General features: G+C 38.2%; 1 protein-coding gene across 9 annotated transcripts in view; it reads left to right on the top strand.

Moving 5' to 3' along the window:
• The window catches only part of NIPBL (NIPBL cohesin loading factor), a 156,197-nt gene that overhangs the window by 117,476 nt on the left and 18,394 nt on the right, over window positions 1-20,327 (top strand). For all 9 annotated transcript variants that reach the window (XM_057414299.1, XM_057414301.1, XM_057414300.1 and 6 more), the window contains 15 exons: window positions 187-273; window positions 2,477-2,708; window positions 3,398-3,549; window positions 4,685-4,765; window positions 5,853-5,953; window positions 7,671-7,809; window positions 8,011-8,093; window positions 11,713-11,845; window positions 12,713-12,856; window positions 13,622-13,711; window positions 13,946-14,160; window positions 14,260-14,362; window positions 15,222-15,320; window positions 15,415-15,561; window positions 16,726-16,860. In XM_057414299.1, coding sequence (XP_057270282.1) covers window positions 187-273; window positions 2,477-2,708; window positions 3,398-3,549; window positions 4,685-4,765; window positions 5,853-5,953; window positions 7,671-7,809; window positions 8,011-8,093; window positions 11,713-11,845; window positions 12,713-12,856; window positions 13,622-13,711; window positions 13,946-14,160; window positions 14,260-14,362; window positions 15,222-15,320; window positions 15,415-15,561; window positions 16,726-16,860 — 1,941 coding nt within the window. The remainder of the gene's footprint in view (window positions 1-186; window positions 274-2,476; window positions 2,709-3,397; window positions 3,550-4,684; window positions 4,766-5,852; window positions 5,954-7,670; window positions 7,810-8,010; window positions 8,094-11,712; window positions 11,846-12,712; window positions 12,857-13,621; window positions 13,712-13,945; window positions 14,161-14,259; window positions 14,363-15,221; window positions 15,321-15,414; window positions 15,562-16,725; window positions 16,861-20,327) is intronic.

Raw genomic sequence — 20,327 nt, forward strand, 5'->3', positions numbered from 1 at the left:
CAATCTTAGAATATATTTCACCTAGTTTAATCCCATTATCATCATTCACCTTATTTCAGATTGCTTACAGTATCACTGCTTCAGATTATATAACAAGTTCTATATCATCTATGGATATGCTCTTCAGCAATTTAGAAGCCTTTATGTTCCTGCAGTTTTCTGATGTGTTTCTTTTCTTGTTTATAGCTCTCAACAGATAAAACAGTAAAAGTCCTGAATATTTTGGAGAAGAATATTCAAGATGGATCAAAGCTTTCTACGTTACTTAACCATGTGAGTTTCAAGTTACATGATTTCTCAACATTGTGTAGAATAGAGTTTTCTTGAGGCCTAAATAGTGAGAGCTTCAAATGCTATGTATATGTGAAGGATTTTCTGATATAATGCGTATGTGATTAAGATTGTCAGATTTTAAGATTTGAAGTAAAATTCATTGATCATATTTTTTTTCAGTGCTAAACTTGTTTTATCATAGTAGTAATAACTCACAGGTGTATTGGGAGAACTGGGGGGGGGGGCGGGTGTTTCAGTTTTAAATATTATAGTTTGATCCTGAAATATTCATGGTAACTGGTGCAATTTGCACCACTGGTCATTTCTTTGCTACTTCACTACATGTGCATAAAACATCCCTTACACAATGAAAGAAGTAGTAGAGGTTTCACACAGAGAGTATTCTCCTGAGCATTAAGAAATGAAACTTTATTTAGGTCTGTTATTATGCCGCAAAGCTAAAATTGTCAATGTAAACAAAACTATCAGGCAGTCTAAGATTTTTCCATTTTTTTTCATGATTCACCTAAGATAAATGGGGATTTAGAGTTTTAATGAGATTGATATGAGATATTGCACGTGTCATATATTTATTTCTACACTTTCTAGTCAAAATAATATTCTAGCAAGAACAGAGTTTTTGAGTTTTCTAAAAAAAAAGTGTTTTATCTGCATAAATAGAGAGTAATTATTTATGTTCAAAAGGAAGAATTTGAACTTGCAAATTAAAACCAGAGACACATTACTTGTACCTAAATACTCTCATCTAGATAGTTTGTAGGGTTTTCAAAGTTTTATTAGATGGTTCTGAATGTCTTTAGCAATATGAAAAATAAGTGAAAAGAAAAAAAAAGCTGGCTTGCCTGCTCTGTTTCACTGTCATTAAGTCTTTATGCAAATGGCTTTAGAGTGATAATTTTTTTAGCTTTTTATACTCAAGATTATTAAGCAGTGAATTAAATTGTCCAACTATTGCAATTCAGAGAGAAAGCTTTGATTAGAAAAAAAAACAATTTTTAGCCAAGTTTTAGATTTTTCTTAAAATGTATTGAAGATGATTCAAATCATTATGGCAAAGAAAACCTCTACTAAGGGTTAAGCTTACTTCAGTGAAGATATCCTGCCTCCATATGAAGATATTTTCCAGAGGCAGGCGTGCACTTGTGTATTCTTCTAGTTTCCAAAATTAATGACGGAAAGAAATAAAAAAAAAAAAAAAGAAAATATTTAAAACTACTTGGTGTTTTGGGTTTTTTTTTTAAGCTACATTTGGGTAAGGACAAATGACTTAAAACCAATCTATGCAAGAAATTTACAGGGATCTCCTGGTTTTCAGATTTCTGTTTATTTTACAAATATTATATTTATAATGCACTGTGATACTGTTTTAGATTCTCTTACCCCCAAAGGGGAAAAAGTTGGTATGCTTTCACCAAGCTCTTATTTTTACAAGGAAAGCCAATGGTTTTGAACTATGGTGTCAGACAGGCAAGAAAGGCTGTTTTTCTCTGTGGGTTATATCTGCACCAGAGAAGCTAGGAAAAATTCTACCTACTTTTGCTATAAATAATTTTTTTACAATATTTAAGTACTGCTGGGTGGTCGTAATTAGCGTCACGCATATTTGTTTTTGTAACTTGGACAAACAGTAATGCAGAGATTCTCTGCCCTGTGCTATATCTAAGTAGACATAGTTGGTAAGAGATGTTTTAAAACCATTGATAGGTTGGCCAGTGAATCAGAGAAGGTTGTGTACTTAGGAGTTTTATGTAACTTGTAACAATCTTATTGTGTAAGAATTCCCTCTAGTGGCAAAAATTAGACTGATCAAAGCAGCACCAGTTGTGCACAGGACACTGAAGAAAACTCTGGATGCATGAGTTTAGATTTTGCTTAAGGTACAGCAGTCTTCCTTCATAGTAGGAAGTTCCAAATGATACACAGAAAGCTTCTTTGTGTTCCAGCAGAAAAATACAGTGAGGCTTTTAAAGACTTGTAGCTTAGGGAAACATACTACAAACATACTGCTGATAATACAAACATTACTTGATTTCTAAAACAAACTGGTTTTGTATCCAAAAGAAAATGAAGTATTTTATACATGCATGTATGTAAGTATATTAATTTAACATTATTATCTTTTACTTGGTAAGTATAAAAATTTTACTTCTTCACATTATCCCATTTTTCTTGCTTGTTGCAGAACAATGACACTGAAGATGAGGAGAGATTATGGAGAGATCTTATTATGGAAAGAGTGACAAAATCTGCTGATGCTTGTCTTACTGCTATCAATATTATGACATCACCAAATATGCCTAAAGCTGTATATATTGAGGACGTAATAGAAAGAGTTATTCAATACACAAAATTTCATTTGCAGAACACACTCTATCCTCAGTATGATCCTGTTTATAGAGTGGATCCTCATGGTGGTTAGTATACTAAGAAATTTTTTTAAATCTTTCCACTTTAAAAGATACCAAAACACATCTACTGTATGATGATGGAGTGATATGACTTTCTGGAATAAGATTTTTATATGCAACTCTTATACTGATAGTTCTTCCGTATCACATACAGCATTGTGAATTAATGCTTTGTGTTAGTGTGAGGATGATGAAGTATGCAGTAAAAAAACAATGAATGAAATATGTCCTGTGAATAACTTAACTCCTACATAATCTTGTTTTACTGTAATAATGTCAGTGTAACCGAAGTATTTAGACTAAAGTATTTAGAAGTTTGTGTGAAGTTCAACTTCTGTGTATATGTAGGAATGATTCATTTTGTAGACATTGTGTATATAACTATTTATTTCAGTGAAACATATTTAGCATTCAACATTTTGTGGTCACATACATACCTTTAGATTCAGATATCCAACTGCAAGACCCTTTTCAAAAACCTTGGATCCAGAATTTAGAGCAATTACGAAAAATTAGTATCGTGAACTTCTTGCTTTCCAGCTGATGCTACTAAATAGTTTTTCTTTTGTGAGCGATTGCTCTTGCAAAGGCTGTAGTTACCCAGTTTTTTGAGTGCACTTTTTAGAAAGATCATATTTCTTGTATTTCATGTGAAACGTTGAAAAAAATTTATAAAGATATTTTTTGTTTTCTAGGTGGTGTTTTAAGCTCAAAAGCAAAACGTGCCAAGTGTTCCACCCACAAGCAAAGAGTTATAGTGATGTTGTATAACAAAGTTTGCGATATTGTCAGCAGCTTGTCAGAGTTGCTAGAGATACAGCTTCTTACTGATACGACTATTCTTCAGGTAAGCTTTATCAGAAAAATTCTGTCTGAGAATGTCTGGGTTTTATTTTCCCAGAGAGAATATGAAGAATGATTGTCTCAGTGACACGAAGTATGAACTCAGTATAAACTTTCAAATTACTGACATCAGAGTGACTAGTTTGTTCTGTAATAGATAATCCGCAAGAGAGAGTATTTAATGGTCAGATCTTTAATGCCTTTTCTTGTACACTTAGGTAAAGTTTAACCTGATTGTATTAAAATGTAAAATCATAGAATCATTTAGGTTGGAAAAGACCTTTAAGATCAATGTTAACCCAACACTGCCAAGTCCCCTGCTAAACTGTATCCCAAACCACCGCATCTATATTATCTATATAACAAATCACCAAGTTAAAGCATATAAATCACCATTATGCTTTAACTTGGTGATTCATAGTTTCAGCACTGTTAACTGCAAGATAAAATAACTCAGGTTTTCTAGATATTTTTGGTGAGGGGGTTGTATGGTGTTAATGTTTTGCATTTCTTCTGATTACTGGTAATGTTTTTGGTATTTAAATTAGTTAATAGTTTGATGTGTGCAATTGAGTTATGTCATACATAGGATGGAATCGTAGAATCATTTAGGTTGGAAAAGACCCTTAAGATCATCAGGTCCAGCCATTAACCTAACACTGTAGAGTTACTACTAAACCATGTCCCTAAGTGCCACATCTACAGGTCTTTCACATATCTCCAGGGATGGTGATTCCACCACTTCCCTGGGCAGCCTGTTCCTACGTTTGGCAATACTTTTTTGTTTTTCCTAATGTCAAATCTAAACCTCACCTGGCATGAATTGAGACCATTTCCTCTTGTCCTGTCACTTGTTTCTTGGGAGAAGAGACTGACCCCCCCCTTGCTACCACCTCCTTCCAGGTAGTTGTAGAGAGTTATGAGGTATCCCTGAGCCTCCTTGTCTCCAGGCTAAACAACCCCAGTTCCATCAACTACTTCTCATTAGACTTGTGCTCTAATATCCTTTTATAACTTTACTTGAAAGTAATGCATCTTGCTGACTACTTTACATTCTGAATGAATAACCTGCTTGTGAAACTGCATAAATACAAGTTTGTTAGTCAAATATGTTTACAGCAATTTATTTCCATTGATAGGTATCATCTATGGGAATAACACCTTTCTTTGTAGAAAATGTCAGTGAACTACAGCTATGTGCCATCAAGTTAGTGACAGCAGTAAGTACTTTTTAATTTGCGGTTTCACGTTCCTGCACTACTGAGAGTTATTAGGCCATTTACATGGTCTGTATTTTCTGTCTGGTAGAGAATTTGACATTAGAACTAATGTTATTCTTGAATGTTTTTTTCAGTTTAATATCACAATCTAGGACAGTATTAAGTCTGCCTGAGCTGCCCCTGTTTGCAGAGTACCCTATAGGAAAGAACTTCTTAGTTTTGATTGTGTCATTTAAAGTCTAAACACAAGCCCTTTCCTCTTACCTGTCCGTTTTTGTCTTAAGGAATCTTAGCAATGTGGTTTTCCTTATTTCCTATGTTGAGATTTTAAATTATTCAATGGAATAAAGTATAGAACTGGTAGGGTACCCCTGTGTAATAGAATCAGTTTATTTCCTCATATGTGGAAATAGCCATCTATGTGAAAAATTCATAGGGCAGATGAAATACTGTTTCTGGAAGAATTCAGCACAACACAGATGTGCTTCTTAAAATGAGAGTTTTCCATATTTGTATGGATGATATACTCCATTATTCTGCCTAAACAAAAGGAGAGGAAAAGTCTACTATCCTGTCCTTGTAAATTGAAAGAATATGTCACTTCAGGCAAACATTAAACCTTAGGATACGAAGTAAAACTTGTTTCTCAGATGTGCTCTCCAGCACTACATGTGTTCACGTAATTTATGTTACCACAGGGTTTTGCTCTGGACAAGAGTCTGAAAGCTTAGTATTACACTGTTTGACTTTCTTGTACAATGGATTTTACCATTGACAAAAATTCTTAAAATATACAATATTTTAGAGAGCTGTCACACATTAATGTTATTTGAATATTTGTAACAATCTAGATTTGAAAAATACTTAATGAAATGCTTGTTTTGAAAAACCAAAATAATGCCTTAAAAACAAGGTATGCATTAATTACAGTTCATGTAAGCATCATGTAAAATGTATATTTTTTAAATGTATTTAAGAAATATTTAAGAATACATTTTTAAATGTATTTAAATGTATTTATATTTAATGTATTACACAAACGTATTTTGTGTAATAATTTGCTAACAATCCTGTAACTATTAAATAGGTGTTCTCCAGATATGAAAAACATAGGCAGCTAATACTAGAAGAAATTTTCACTTCCCTTGCAAGACTACCAACTAGCAAGAGGAGTTTGAGAAACTTCAGGTAATTTCTGACATAGGTTAATAACTTGTAGGCAGCAGCATTTACAATTTTGTAGATACAGGATTTTCAGATTCAAGATTAACAGCTTTAAAAATCTGTGATTCCACAAGCTGTATTTTATTACAAGTTGGTATTTAAAAAAAAAAAAACGAGTGCGAAATTGCCTGATAGATGTGTTGCAATAATCACTGTTCCTTATGCCATCATGTTTGTGCCTGCTTACAAAAATAATGTCTTATTGTTTGTCTAAGGATGTAAATGACTGTAATGTTAGTGTGCATTCAGAGTTCTTTTGTTAAAAAGTGCTTTGGTTCTGTTTGTATGAAGTTATAGAGCACTCTTTCAAGGATGAAAATCAGTCTTGTATCTCTTCTAATAGATTTCATTTAGGAACTACTGCACTCACTGTAACTGTCTTTTAAGCACTTCCACTGGATTTCAGTGTATCTTCAGAATAATAGTATAGGTTCAGGTTCAGTCTGAGAGATGGGCTGACCTGAACTAGATTTCCGTTGAAATTTAGGTTGAGACACTTTATTCTAAAACTTTTGGATTTGGTGTTGATTTTGCTCCTTGCTTGCATACATTTGCCCTCAAAGACACAAATAGTCAATTAAATGTTTTGTCCAATGCCAGGTGGATGAAAAAGAAATATCTGGGAAAAAAAATACACTGAAGTTGAATTCAGTGACCCTGCCATTAACTTAAGTGCTTGTTCCTAGTATTTCCTATTGCTTTGGTTATAGATATCAGAGAGACTAGCAAATGAGAGGGTGGTAAGAATAGGAGCATAAATGGTAGGTATACATTCTTTGAATTAGGATTTGTACCAGAAGGAAATCGTTATTTCAGGTCCACAGTGACTGCACTCTTCGTCTGCAGAGTCCTAACTCTGGTCTGTTAAAGGGCATTCTCTAACTGGCTATAGACGTGAAGGATACAACTTACACAAAAGCTGCTCGAAAAGTTTTTCTATCTAAAAGTAGTCAAAGATAACTTCATAAAGATAATAACAATCTGTGTTGTGCCCCATAGGTAATTCGATAATCTGAGGAGAAATATGTCAGGGATTATCAACTTTCCATGTTGTTAAGGGTAGCAGTAGGTAGTGTTCATGTGTATAACGGTAGTAAATGTCATACTGTTTCTCACGGGAGAAACGTGGACTCTCCCAGAAGTCAGTCCACCTCATGGTCACTATTTTCTGTTGTTGCACATTTCATATGCATTAAATAATATATAATAAATATATAATAATATATGTAATTTATATTAATGAAATAAAAGTAAAAATACTTTGTTAAGGGAGCAGTTGGGGAGGTTTTTTGGTGTTGTGTTGGAAACCGGTATGGCCTTATGCATTATAATCCTATTAGTGCCTTAGCATGTAGGTGTTTGGTTTATTAAATATTCCTGTAGAATTTTCTGCTGCTAAACTTCACGGGCACTCTGATAGCCCATCCTGAGGCTATGTCAGTTCATCTCTTCTGCCTGAAAAGAAACTTTCTGATTTGTTTTAACCATAAGAGAGAAACAAATTACTAGATAAATGTCTAGAACACAGATTTCTAGCTGTGGTGATAATTTTAGAAAGATAGTATTTAGGAGCAAAAAGTTTTAGTTTTTTTGGGTTGGTTTTGGGATTTTTTTTTTGTTTGTTTGTTTTTGTTTTTTTTTTTTTAGTTTTAATGTTAATGCTGGCTTTTCCTATTAACAGGTTAAACAGCAGTGACACTGATGGAGAACCTATGTACATTCAGATGGTAACAGCACTAGTTCTGCAGCTTATTCAGTGTGTGGTGCACTTACCATCAGCAGAAAAAGATTCTAACTCAGAGGAGGAATCAAACAAGAAAGTAAGATATTTTAATTTTTTTTTTTTTTTTTGTGCAGGAATGGCAGTGTGCTTGTAGGTATACTACTTTACTATGGTGCTCTGGTAATAAATTTTACAAATTCATATCTACTGTAATTTTTTGTGTATTAGAAATGCGAATCTGGAATCATATTTCTATGTATGCCAAAATAATAAGACAAATATGTCTTGCTATTCTTAGGTGGATCAAGATGTGCTTATTACTAATTCATATGAAACAGCCATGAGAACTGCGCAAAACTTCCTTTCTATTTTCCTTAAAAAGTAAGTAATGTTGCATTTTCTAGTGTACTGATGAAACCAACTCTGAGTAAAATCTGTCATACGTTAACACAAACCTAACTACTTTGCAGTGATAAATAGAATCATAGGATCATAGAATAGTTAGGGTTGGAGAGGACCTTAAGATCATCAAGTTCCAATCCCCCTGCCATGGGCAGGGACAACTCACACTAAACCATATCACCCAAGGCTCTGTCCAACATGGCCTTGAACACTGCCATGGATGGAGCATTCGCAACTTCCCTGGGCAACCCATTCCAGTGCCTCACTACCCTCACAGTGAAGAATTTTTTCCTTATATCCAGTCTAAACTTCCCCTGTTTTAAGTTTTAACCTGTCACCCCTTGTCCTATCACTACAGCTCCTAATGAAGAGTCACTCCCCAGCATCCTTATAGGCCTCCTTCAGATACTTGGAAGGCTGCTGTGAGGTCTCCATGCAGCCTTCTCTTCTCCAGGAGCAGTGCCAATTTTCTCAGCCTGTCTTCATACGGGAGGTGCTCCAGTCCCCTGATCATCCTCGTGGCCCTTCTCTGTACTTGCTCCAACAGTTCTATGTCCTTTTTCATGTTGAGGACACCAGAACTGCACACAATACTCCAGGTGAGGTCTCATGAGGGCAGAGTAGAGGGGCAGGATCACCTCCTTCAACCTGCTGGTCACGCTCCTTTTGATGCAGCCCAGGATACGGTTGGCTTTCTGGGCTGCAAGCACGCAATGCTGGCTCATGCTAATTTTCTCATTGACCAATACCCCCAAGTCTTTCTCCACAGTGCTGCTCTTAATCTCTTCTCTGCACAGCCTGTAGTTGTGCCTGGGATTGCTCTGTCCCAGGTGTAGGACCTTGCACTTGGCATGGTTAAACTTCATAAGGTTGGCATCAGCCCACCTCACAAGCATGTCAAGGTCCCTCTGGATGGCATTCCTTCCCTCCAGCCTATCAACTGAACCACACAGCTTGGTGTCATTGGCAAACTTGCTGAGGGTGCGCTCAATCCCACTGTCCATGTCAGCGACAAAGATGTTGAACAAGACCGGTCCCAACAGTAATCCCCGAGGGATACCACTCGCTACTGGTCTCCAGCTGCACAATGAGCCATTGACCAGAACTCTTTGTGTGCTGCCATCCAGCAAGTTCTTTATCCACTGTGCGGTCCACCTATCAAACTGATGTCTCTTCAATTTAGAGACAAGGATGTCATGTGGGACAGTGTCGAACACTTTGCACAAGTCCAGCTAGGTGACGTCAACTGCTCTACCTCTGTCCATCAGCTCCATAGCCCCATCATATAAGGCCACCAAATTGGTCAGGCAGGATTTCCTCTCAGTGAAGCCATGCTGGCTGTCACCAAGCACCTTGTTGTTTTTCATGTGCCTTATCATGCCTTCCAGGAGAATCTGCTCCAAGATTTCGCCAGGCACAGAGGTTGAGACTGACTGGTCTGTAGTTCCCTGGGTCATCCATCCTACAGTGGGCCTAAGGTCTTAACTGTCACAGTCTCTTCATCTGCCTTCCAAGACTTGTTTGGTGTGCTCAGAGCATTTGCCAGTGAAGAGTGAGGCAAAGAAGTCCTTAAGAACCTCAGCCTTCTCCAACTCCAGGGTAGCCAGTTATCCCGATATCTTCCAGAGAGCGTCCATGTTGTCCCTAGTCTTTCTTTTATTCGCAACATGCTTACAGAACCCCCTCCTGTTATCTTTCACATCCCTAGCCAAGTTTAATTCTAAGTGGGCCTTAGCTTTCCTAACCTTGTCCCTGGCTTCCTGAACAACATCCCTCTATTCTTCCCAGGCCACCTGTCCTTGCTTCCACCTTTTATAAGCCTCTTTTTTCCCTCTGAGTTTCCTCAGCAGCTTCTTATCCATCCAAGGAGGTCTCCTGGCCCTGCTGCTGCACTTCCTTCTAGTTGGGCCACAACACTCCTGAGCTTGTAGCAGGTGATCCTTGAATATCAACCAACAGTCTTGGGTCCCCTTGCCCTCTAGGTCTGTATCCCATGGAACCTTACTAAGCAGGTTTCTGAAGAGGCCAAATTCTACTGTCTTGAAGTCCAGGTGTACCCTCTTCTCACTGTCCTAAGGATCTCAAACTCGACCATCTCATAATTGCTACATCCAAGGCTGCCCTGGAGCGTCACATTTCCAACCAGCCCTTCCCTGTTGGTGAGCACAAGGTCAAGCATGGCACCTCTCCTTGTCGGCTCCTCTATTACTTGCAGAAGGAAGTTGTCTTCCACACAATCGAGGAACCTCCTGGATTGCTTGTACCGGGCTGTACTGTCCCTCCAACAGATACCAGGGTGGTTGAAATCCCCCATGAGGACAAGGGCCTGCAAGCATGAGGCTGCTCCTATCTGTCTACAGAGAGCTTCATCCACAGAGTCCTCTTGATCAGGCGGTCTGTAACAGATCCCCACAGTAATGTCTCATTGCTGTTCTCCCTTTAACCCTGACCCACAAGCTCTCTGTTGGCTGATCGCCTGTCCCCAGACAGAGTTCCATACTCTCCAGCCTCTCACTGACACAAATAGCAACTCCCCCTCCCTGCCTGCCAGGCCTGTCTTTTCTGGAGAGCCTTTAACCTTCCATTCCAACACTGCAGTCACAGGAGCCATCCCACCATGTTTCTGTGGTACCTATATCTCCATAGATTTGCGCACATCTCTAATTCCTCTGGTTAAAAATACCTACTTATAAAGTTACATATATATCAGTATACTGTGTAGAACCCTCAGAGGCCTGACCTTTGAGAGATACCTGTCTGGACAAAAATGTTTATGGGACAGAAAATTCTTCAGAGAGTTCTTCATACTTTTAAGAATATTGTTTGATAGTTCATGTAGGATCCCTTTATTAGGGGTCTGCTACTCATCTGATGCCTGGAAGAGAAGGCCAAGTAAATATTGAAGTGGTGAAACCATATTCATTCAGTCGTCAGAATGGCAAAGATAGAAAAACCCCTAAAAAATACTTTCATTAAGTTGGGAATGTCAGTAGTAGCTCAGCAGTGATTAAAAGAAAACATAATATGCCTGAGTAACTGATGGATTTCTGAGAATAAGTTTTCAGGTTTTTATTGTGTTAGTTTCTACTTTTGAGCTGAAAGGCTATTTAATAGCCATCTAGTAGTCTCTCTACATAGTTCTGGTATCCTTAAAGTTGGGAATGCCACATGTAAGTGAGACTCTATCACGTGTGTTATCTTTTGATTTTTTTTGCATTCTGATTTTAACCTTAGTGAAACAAAATACTGAGACGTCTTATCACTGTCAGATATATTAGACCAAGCTTAAGGAATATAAACAGCTCATGCCAGCTTGAGCTTCACTATTTTATGTACATTGTCCCTCAAATGTAACTCAAAGCAATAAATAAAAAAATCTTAGGAACAAAATTCTACTATCGTGAATTACTTGCAGTGCAACTTGCAGTGGTAACTTAATTATTTCTCTGTAAATGAATAGAACACATTTCAGACACATTTCTTAGAATTGCAGAAAGCTGTTTTTCTAATTAAACTTAGGATTACTTTTGTTTACATCAGAAAAAAAGGCTTAAATGGCTCTTAAATTCACTTACAGAATGCATTCGGTTTTAAACAGGTGTGGCAGCAAACAAGGGGAAGAAGATTACAGACCACTGTTTGAGAACTTCATTCAAGATCTTCTTTCCACAGTCAATAAACCAGAATGGCCAGCTGCAGAGTTACTACTTAGCTTATTAGGAAGGCTGTTGGTAAGGGATTCTTGTTTTATACTGTTATATGAATTTATTTCTTACTACAATGAAGACTCATTTCAGCTGAACTTCAAGAATGCTTTCTGATTGTTGGCACACATACAGCATTTAAGGATTTTCTTATGTGTATCACTACTATGTAATACGTAAATAATAAAATTTGGGTTACGGGATCGTTGATATGAAATTTGTTAAAAATCATATGTATACAGTTCCTCATGGAAATCCACTTCCACTATTCTGTGACATTTTCAACATGCAGATTGCCTCCTTGTAGAGTCTAATAAGTGTAGATATTTGTTTGGAGTAAAGTCAGACTAATGGCTGTAATTATTCATGTTAAATGTCTTCTCTGGACTACACCTTTAAGCACAGAACCTTAAAACAAGTAAGTAGTTAGGGTTTTTACCAGTAATAGCATTTACTTATTATTACAGAATGTGAATGTTTTTGTCGGCATGTTCCCTGAGAGTTGTTCTTCAGTATGAGGTGTTTCTTGGAAATTATTTTATGGTCCTATTCTTGATTAAATGTAGCTTTCTTTATACTTTTGTGAATAATGAGGAAATTGGATTATGGTGCTTAAGATCAATGCTATTGCATGTTGTCCAGTTTATTTATGAAAATACATATTAAAAAACCCACAAAACTAACAAGCATATTTGAAGAGATACAGTACTAACAGATGTATTTGAAGGAAAAGAGTAATGTAAAATGAATGGTGTATTTGTGATGTAATAGTAGATTACATAATTGTATGCAGCATAGCAGATAAGTGGAATTTTAATAAGGTCAAGCAATCTCTTCTGAGAAGAATCTCAGCTGCATAACTTTGTTTTTAACAGTTTATTCTGTTTTTCTTAGGTTCACCAGTTCAGTAACAAATCTACAGAAATGGCATTAAGAGTTGCATCACTTGACTACCTTGGAACTGTAGCTGCAAGACTGAGGAAAGATGCAGTCACTAGCAAAATGGATCAAGGATCTATAGCAAGAATCCTTAAGCAGGTGTGTGAAAGATCCCATGGCAGCTGGCTTGAGATGTATCCATTCAAAATCTTGAAAATTTTAAAGATGTTTGAAAAAGAGGCATTATAGAAAATTAGTCTTCATTGTTCATAATTCTGAATGAAATACACTCTATTTTTTTTTTTTAATGGGACTTGGGTATTTTTTTTCATTAGAGAGTGCGTATTCATATTTGCATTTTTGCTAATGCTCTCCAACTTTGCAAGGGTGGCAACAATTATCAAAGCAGTTTATCCATTTGGGTGCTGTGGAGTACATAATATGATGAGAAAATCTCAGATTGTGTGTGTCCTTTTAAAAATGTGGGCTTGTGTATTTCATATGGACGCTATGCATTTTTTTCTGAACTGCTAACTGTTCACTGTTTTGGTACTTAATATTGGTAAGTCAGCTAAAGGTGACTTCTCTATTTTAAACCGTGTGTTAGTTTGCTCTGTGTGATTTCAGCCCTTCTTTTCCCCTCTGTGACAGGGTCTTCACACAAGATCATGGAATGAAAATCAAATCAGTCAGTCTGTTTTAAAAACAGTCTTACTCTGCTCTTAATCTTTTCCAGACTTTAGAGCCACTGTCTAATTTGTTTCAGTCTCCATGCAGTTTATAAGTAATTGAAAAATTGTTAACATTCTGCAATTATCAAAGCAACTGACTTCAGTGTATGTTATATGTGGATATGCAGATTTTCAGTTTATAATTATCACTGTGCAGTATTTTGTTTTATATCTCTCTCTCTCCTTCCAAAAGGTTTCAGGGGGAGAAGATGAAATTCAACAGCTGCAAAAGGCTTTACTAGATTATCTGGATGAGAACACAGAAACTGATGCATCCTTAGTGGTAAATTTCAGCTTTCTGGTGTCAAATGTATATGAAAACACTTTTAGTAACATGTACTGAATGAAGTGTTTTTCTAGTATGCATATTAGTGCTTTAATGAAATTGTCACCCTAACACATATACTGTTGATTATGTTTTCCAAAACATTGTTGATGCATTAGATTCACTTAATGTCATTATAAATCTGTTAATTTTCCTTCTCTGTTTTCTATGCATCCCGCTATATCTCTCTAGTTTTCTCGTAAGTTTTACGTAGCTCAGTGGTTCCGTGATACAACTATGGAGACAGAGAAAGCAATTAAATCTCAGAAGGATGAGGATTCATCTGAAGGAACTCATCATGCAAAAGATGTTGAGACCACAGGACAGATCATGCATCGAGCAGAAAGTCGCAAAAAGTTTCTTCGCAGCATCATTAAAACTGCTCCGTCTCAGTTCAGTACATTAAAGTATGCTTCAGTACCATTTATTTCTTTATTAACCATGCATTTGATGTTGTAAATATTTTTTATATACATATCCTAATTAACAAATGGAATTTGTTGCAGGATGAATTCTGATACTGTGGACTATGAAGATGCATGTTTGATTGTTCGCTACTTGGCCTCTATGAGGCCGTTTGCCCAGAGCTTCGATATTTATTTAACACAGGTAAACTGTGCCAGAAGTCTTAGTACAGTGAAACACAGTTGGTTTCTGATTCAAAACACTTTTGTGATAGTGTGCCATATCTGTTCATTGTTGAGCACAGTTATTTATATTCTTTCGTGTTCAGTATTTCTGACATACGTAATTTTGTTTCCTTATCTTGCGTGCATTTTGTATGTCAAATTGTACATGCTTTATTGTATTTGCCCATCTGTGTATGGCAAAATTGTAATTATAATGTATGCACTTTCACAGTTTCATGGCATGCTCGTTTGGTAATACTAACTCATGAAACCGAGCTTAATTTGATCAGAAAATATAAGCCAGCTTTATCAGTTAGTTACAATGCATGTTACTGTCACTTTGGAAGGTGTTGTTTGAGCAGTATAATTTCTTTCTCTGGAAGGAGAACGCTAATATATTGGCATGGTGACATGCAGTACTGGTTTAGGTTGTGTTACTTATATTGATCTACATACGCTAAGAGCCATTCTTAAAATTACATTGCCTAAATCCAACTCTTCTGTTGAAAGAACTGTGGTGAAAGCCAGAAGTGAATGACAGAAGTAGATTTTAAAATGATAGCATGTAAAGTGAACATATGGAGCCTGTGTAAATCCCATTTGGACCAGTCTTATAGATGTAGGAAATGTAATAAATATCCACACTCAGTTATTAGTGCCATGTAACTTCATTTGCATGCATCTTTTTACTATCTGAGAAGATATTTTTGATTTTTAATAGACAGATACTTGTATTTTACTTAAATTGTTTGCATGCTGTTTGCCTGCATTTTTGCTTGTTGAATTGTGTACTACCTTCGCAACACAGCTGAATTTTTGTTTTTTTTTTCTCTTCTTAGATTCTGCGTGTACTTGGTGAAAATGCAATAGCTGTTCGAACAAAAGCCATGAAGTGTTTGTCTGAGGTTGTTGCTGTAGACCCCAGTATTCTAGCCAGGGTAAAAAAAGGAAATATCCATTATACACATACATTCTTCTGTCATACTTCAAATCAGTCTTATTTTGAATCCGTGTTTCATTTGATCTTTTCAGCTGGATATGCAACGAGGTGTTCATGGACGGTTAATGGATAACTCCACTAGTGTACGAGAAGCAGCTGTGGAGCTGCTTGGCAGATTTGTGCTCTGTCGTCCTCAGCTTGCTGAGCAGTATTATGACATGCTGATCGAAAGAATATTGGTATGGTGACTTGTGATATTAATGATAAGTGGCATGAAAAATTAGATTTTAACTGATTGATGAAATGATGATCACAAGAGTGAATTATATCTTACTGTTTTAATGGGGCGCATCATGCTTTTAAGATCAGCCTTGTAAAATGTACCACTTTTTTCCCTTGAAGGTTTGTTATATCAAAAGGCACACATACATAAAAAGTTGTACCCCATCAGAACCAGAAGTACATTCCTTTTGATTCCATTATTAAGACATAAATTAGGTGAAATGAGGAATTTTGCTACTTCTCTGAAGTCTGAGATACGGGTTATTGAGGGCAGTTCAGTAGTGTGATGAAGAAAGATCTACAGCACAGTAATCTAAAGATGCCATTTGTAATCCAAAAAAGAAAAAAAAAAAAAAAAAACTAAAAATGCTTGGGCCCTCTATGCTATTTTTAGTGTTTTAAAAGGCTGCTTATTAGAGTTTTTGTATGAAAAGTTTGGTTGGTTTTCATTGTTGTTTTTTGTTTTTTTTTTTTGTCTGGGCATTCAGATTAAATACAGTGTCAGAGATGAAATAGTGTTAATTTAACTGTAACATAACACTAACTCTTAGCATCCATGTCAGGTTTTTGTCAAATACTACTCATTGTCTATAGTTACATAATAGAACATGTTAGTGAAGGATTTTGGGGATAAGCAGCTTCATGTGCCTATGAGCTTGCATAAAGCAATTCATCTAACATTCAGATTCAACAGGTAATACGGTCAGTCTCCTTGTCTGTTTCTTTTATCCAAAGACTTGAAGTCTTACAGTCCAGATCTACAAAAAATCTTGTGTGTTCCAACAAAGTAGGTAAAACATCATCACATCTAGCTTTTAAACTCTTGAATTAGGAAGTGTAACTGTATATTTACAACATCATGCGCTCTTAGATGGGAGGATATAAGTGGAGAACAGTAGCATTTCAGCACTCTGGGAACTGCAATTTTGTTTGCATTGTTGCAAATAAAATGGTACAAGTTATTTATTTTATATAAGTGCACCCCTGAATTTTTTAGCTTCCTTTTCTAAATAAATTTTGCAAGTCAAATTGGATAATCTTCAAATATTAATTCATATAATACAGAAGTTAATTTATATTTCTGATTTGTTTTCAATAGTGTTATGCTTTTATGTTCACAGGATACTGGTATCAGTGTCAGAAAAAGAGTCATAAAGATACTTAGAGATATCTGCATTGAACAACCGACATTTCCCAAAATTACAGAGATGTGTGTGAAAATGATTCGGAGAGTCAATGACGAAGAAGGCATTAAGGTAGAATAAAACATATCCTTCAGGATTTTAATTATCATTATTTTAGCATTTCCATATTTTGACCAAAAGAAAGAAGTATTGCATTGCTCCTTTGTAGTATTTCTGATTTTTATTCAGTTCTGATTTTTTAGAGCAGATGTGTTAGCTTTCTGCAGTGCTCTCTGACTTGTTTTTCTTTCTTTTCTATCTTCTATTTTTTTTTCAATTCTTGTTGACAGAAGATTTTAAGAAGTCATTTTCTGGAGGGTTTCATAAAATTGGCATATAAAACTTCTTTCTGCAGACAAAATAAACTTAAAGTCTATATTAGGACTTTATGTTAACATATGCCAGATTTGGTTTTTATTTGTTAATTTTGCTTTGGTTCTGAATGTTCAAGTGGACCAGTTATTACCCCTCTAAAATTTTACTTACGTAATCATATGTAGCTCTGTGCAATGTATATGCAGAAGGCCAAAAAACTAAGTTGTGTTAAATCGTAAACCTTACAGTGACAATTTTGTTTGATCTGGAAAAATAAGTTTAAAATTATTGGGTAATTAAGAACACAGTTAAAACAATTTCAATATCGCATTCTCAGTAGGATTTTAAATCTGAAACTTTACAGCTACAGCATATCTTTTTGCCACTTGAGATATGCTAACATCAAGTGGCTTTCTAAGAAGACTGTTGAACAGCTGGATCCAAGCTGCTTCTGGGAAAGGAAGATGACCTTATTTTCTCTTCTCATTCCCCTTTCCTTTCTAACAACGTTAGAAAAAATGAAGCATTGTCTTTGATGTATTTTTTTTATGTTTTCATGAATGAGGAGAGCTTCTTAGACCCATATGCCTCATAAGTAATTAGGGAATAATTTGTTCACTCCCATTCTGTTCCATTTTTTCCTCCATACAGAAACGTTGGAAGGGAACATACTTCCTATGCTAGGCTAAGACTTAACTTCTCTTGCCCTGTTTTCGCAGCTGTTTCGAAAATTCCCAAGTAACCCACTGTTGCTGCTAGTAATGCAGTACAAATCATAATCTTCTTATTATAATCAGCTTCTCAGGGTATTGTGTTGTCCTGCAGAATGCAGATTAATGCAGGAAGGTGGTAACTCTCTTTTCTGTAGCATCAAGTCCCAGTGATCATTTTATGGAAATTTGTTTAGAGGTCAGTATAACTCCTTGTCCTAGGTTCAGCAGTAGCAGTCATGTTTTTCCTTTGTGTTAACTGGTGCAGTGCTGTGTTTTGACTTCTAGTTTGAGAGCAGCGTTGGTGAAGCCGATGTTTTCGGTTGTTGCTAAGTGATGTTTACCTTGACCAAGGACTCTGTGAGGCTCATGCTCTGCCAGGGAGGAGGGGAAGCTGTGAGGAGGCAGAGACGGGGCGCCTGACCCGGGCTAGCCGGGGAGGTATTCCATACCACAGCACGTCATGCCCAGGATGTAACTGGGAGTTAGCCGGAGGGGCTGGGAGACTGCAGGGTTGGAGGAGGTATCGGTCGGTGCTTGGTCGGGGCTGGGGGGGCAAGTTATCGGTCGGCTGGTGGTGAGGTGTTGTATTCCCTTGTTATTTCCTTTATCATTATTATCATTGGTGGTAGCAGTAGTGATTTGTGTTATACCTTAGTTACTAAACTGTTCTTATCTCAACCCGTGGGAGTTGCATTCTTTTGATTCTCCTCTCTGTCCCTCCAAGAGCAGGGGGAAGGCAAGAAAGGGGGGGAAGTGAGCGAACGAATTACCTGACTGGGTTTAAACCACGACAGTTCTTTTTTGGCGCCCAACGTGGGGCACGAAGGGTTGAGATAACGACAGATTTGACTGGATTAATAGCCATTCCGCACAATGCTGATTTATTGGGTATCAGAGTTGTTCTTCTTGATCTCACAGCTTCAGAATGTTGTAACTTACGTAGAGCCGGTATTTGCTGTGATAGTGTTTATCAAGTGTGGGGCCTGGGCTAAGGTTCTTGTCTCACTGTGCTTTATGGCAATGGCTTGTAATACGGGCGGGCTCCAGCAGCAGGGCGGGACGGACGTGGCCGTGGACTTGTACCTGGCCGTCCGGCTGCTCTTCACCGTCCTGGCCCTCACCCTACTCTCCATCTTCGTGAGGCTGCGGGGAGCCGAGGGGGAGCGGCCTCGGGAGCCGGCGGCTGCTGAAGCGGCCCGGGAGAGCGGCCCCGGGGACCAAGCGGCGGCGGGAGCGGGGCCGGAGGCCGCCAGGGGACGGCTGCCGGTGGAGGAGGTCGGGGCGGTCGAGGAGCGGAAGGAAGCGGCTGCCGAGCAGCGGGAGAAGGCGGCGGAGGAGCCGAGCCCCGCGGAGGAGCCGAGCCCCGCGGCCGAGCCGAGCCCCGCGACGGCCGAGAGCATTCCCCGGCAGCCACCCGCCGAGCCTCAGGAGGATGCAGGAGACCACGCAGCATTTCCCAGCAAGGCAGAGGAGGAAGAGCTGGACTCAGGAAAAGAGAAGCCGGTGGTGGGAGAGCCGGCAAGCACAGCAGCTACACCAGCCCCAGTGACAAGCACAGCAGCGTCGTTTGAGAGTTCTGAAGGCTCTGAATGGCCTTTGGGTATCCTTGGGACCTGCCTGCTGATTGTGATGGGGATCAGCATGTTGGCACACACACAGACTGTGTTCTACCCACAACCATTTTGTCTGATCTCAAAAGTTAAGCAGAGTCAGGTTTGGGTCTTGTCTGGGGTTAGACAACAATATAGGGGGACCAAGAGGTTTTCCCCAAGGCTGGAGAGTCATGAGTGGCAGGGTGTGTGGGACAGTATGGGCAAGTATCTAGTCCACTGGGCCCCTCCAGTGCTTTGGAAGTGTCGGAGATGGAAGGCAGCTGTATGGAGTCCCCAGCAACAAGCTGTAGAAACTGCTTAAGGGGACAGTGAATTATTTTAAGCCTGGTGGGCCCATGGCACTTCAGGCCATCAGAGCAGAGATGCAAAAGAGATGGACTCATGATCGAGGGGTGGACTTAACAATGGACACTATTGCCCAGGTTATTCACGAGTGTGAACACTGCACACAGTCTCTCCTGCTCTGGAAGACTGTTACAAGAGATGGAGCCTGACATGGACCAGATGGACGCAGCAGCTTTATAGGGACTGGTCCATGCACTAAGATAAGAGTGCACCGAGATAAGAGTGATGGTATATTGAAAATGTGGGATCTGAGCATGACGTGAATGGTATGGAATAAGGGGTGGATAATGTCCTGGGTTCAGCAGTAGCAGTCATGTTTTTCCTTTGTGTTAACTGGTGCAGTGCTGTGTTTTGACTTCTAGTTTGAGAGCAGCGTTGGTGAAGCCGATGTTTTCGGTTGTTGCTAAGTGATGTTTACCTTGACCAAGGACTCTGTGAGGCTCATGCTCTGCCAGGGAGGAGGGGAAGCTGTGAGGAGGCAGAGACAGGGCGCCTGACCCGGGCTAGCCGGGGAGGTATTCCATACCACAGCACGTCATGCCCAGGATGTAAC

Source organism: Pezoporus wallicus, unplaced genomic scaffold (genome assembly GCF_028554395.1).
Source record: "Pezoporus wallicus isolate ANWC-B61680 ecotype Strahan unplaced genomic scaffold, APGP_CSIRO_Pwel_v1 scaffold_8004, whole genome shotgun sequence".
NCBI classification, from domain to species: domain Eukaryota; kingdom Metazoa; phylum Chordata; class Aves; order Psittaciformes; family Psittacidae; genus Pezoporus; species Pezoporus wallicus.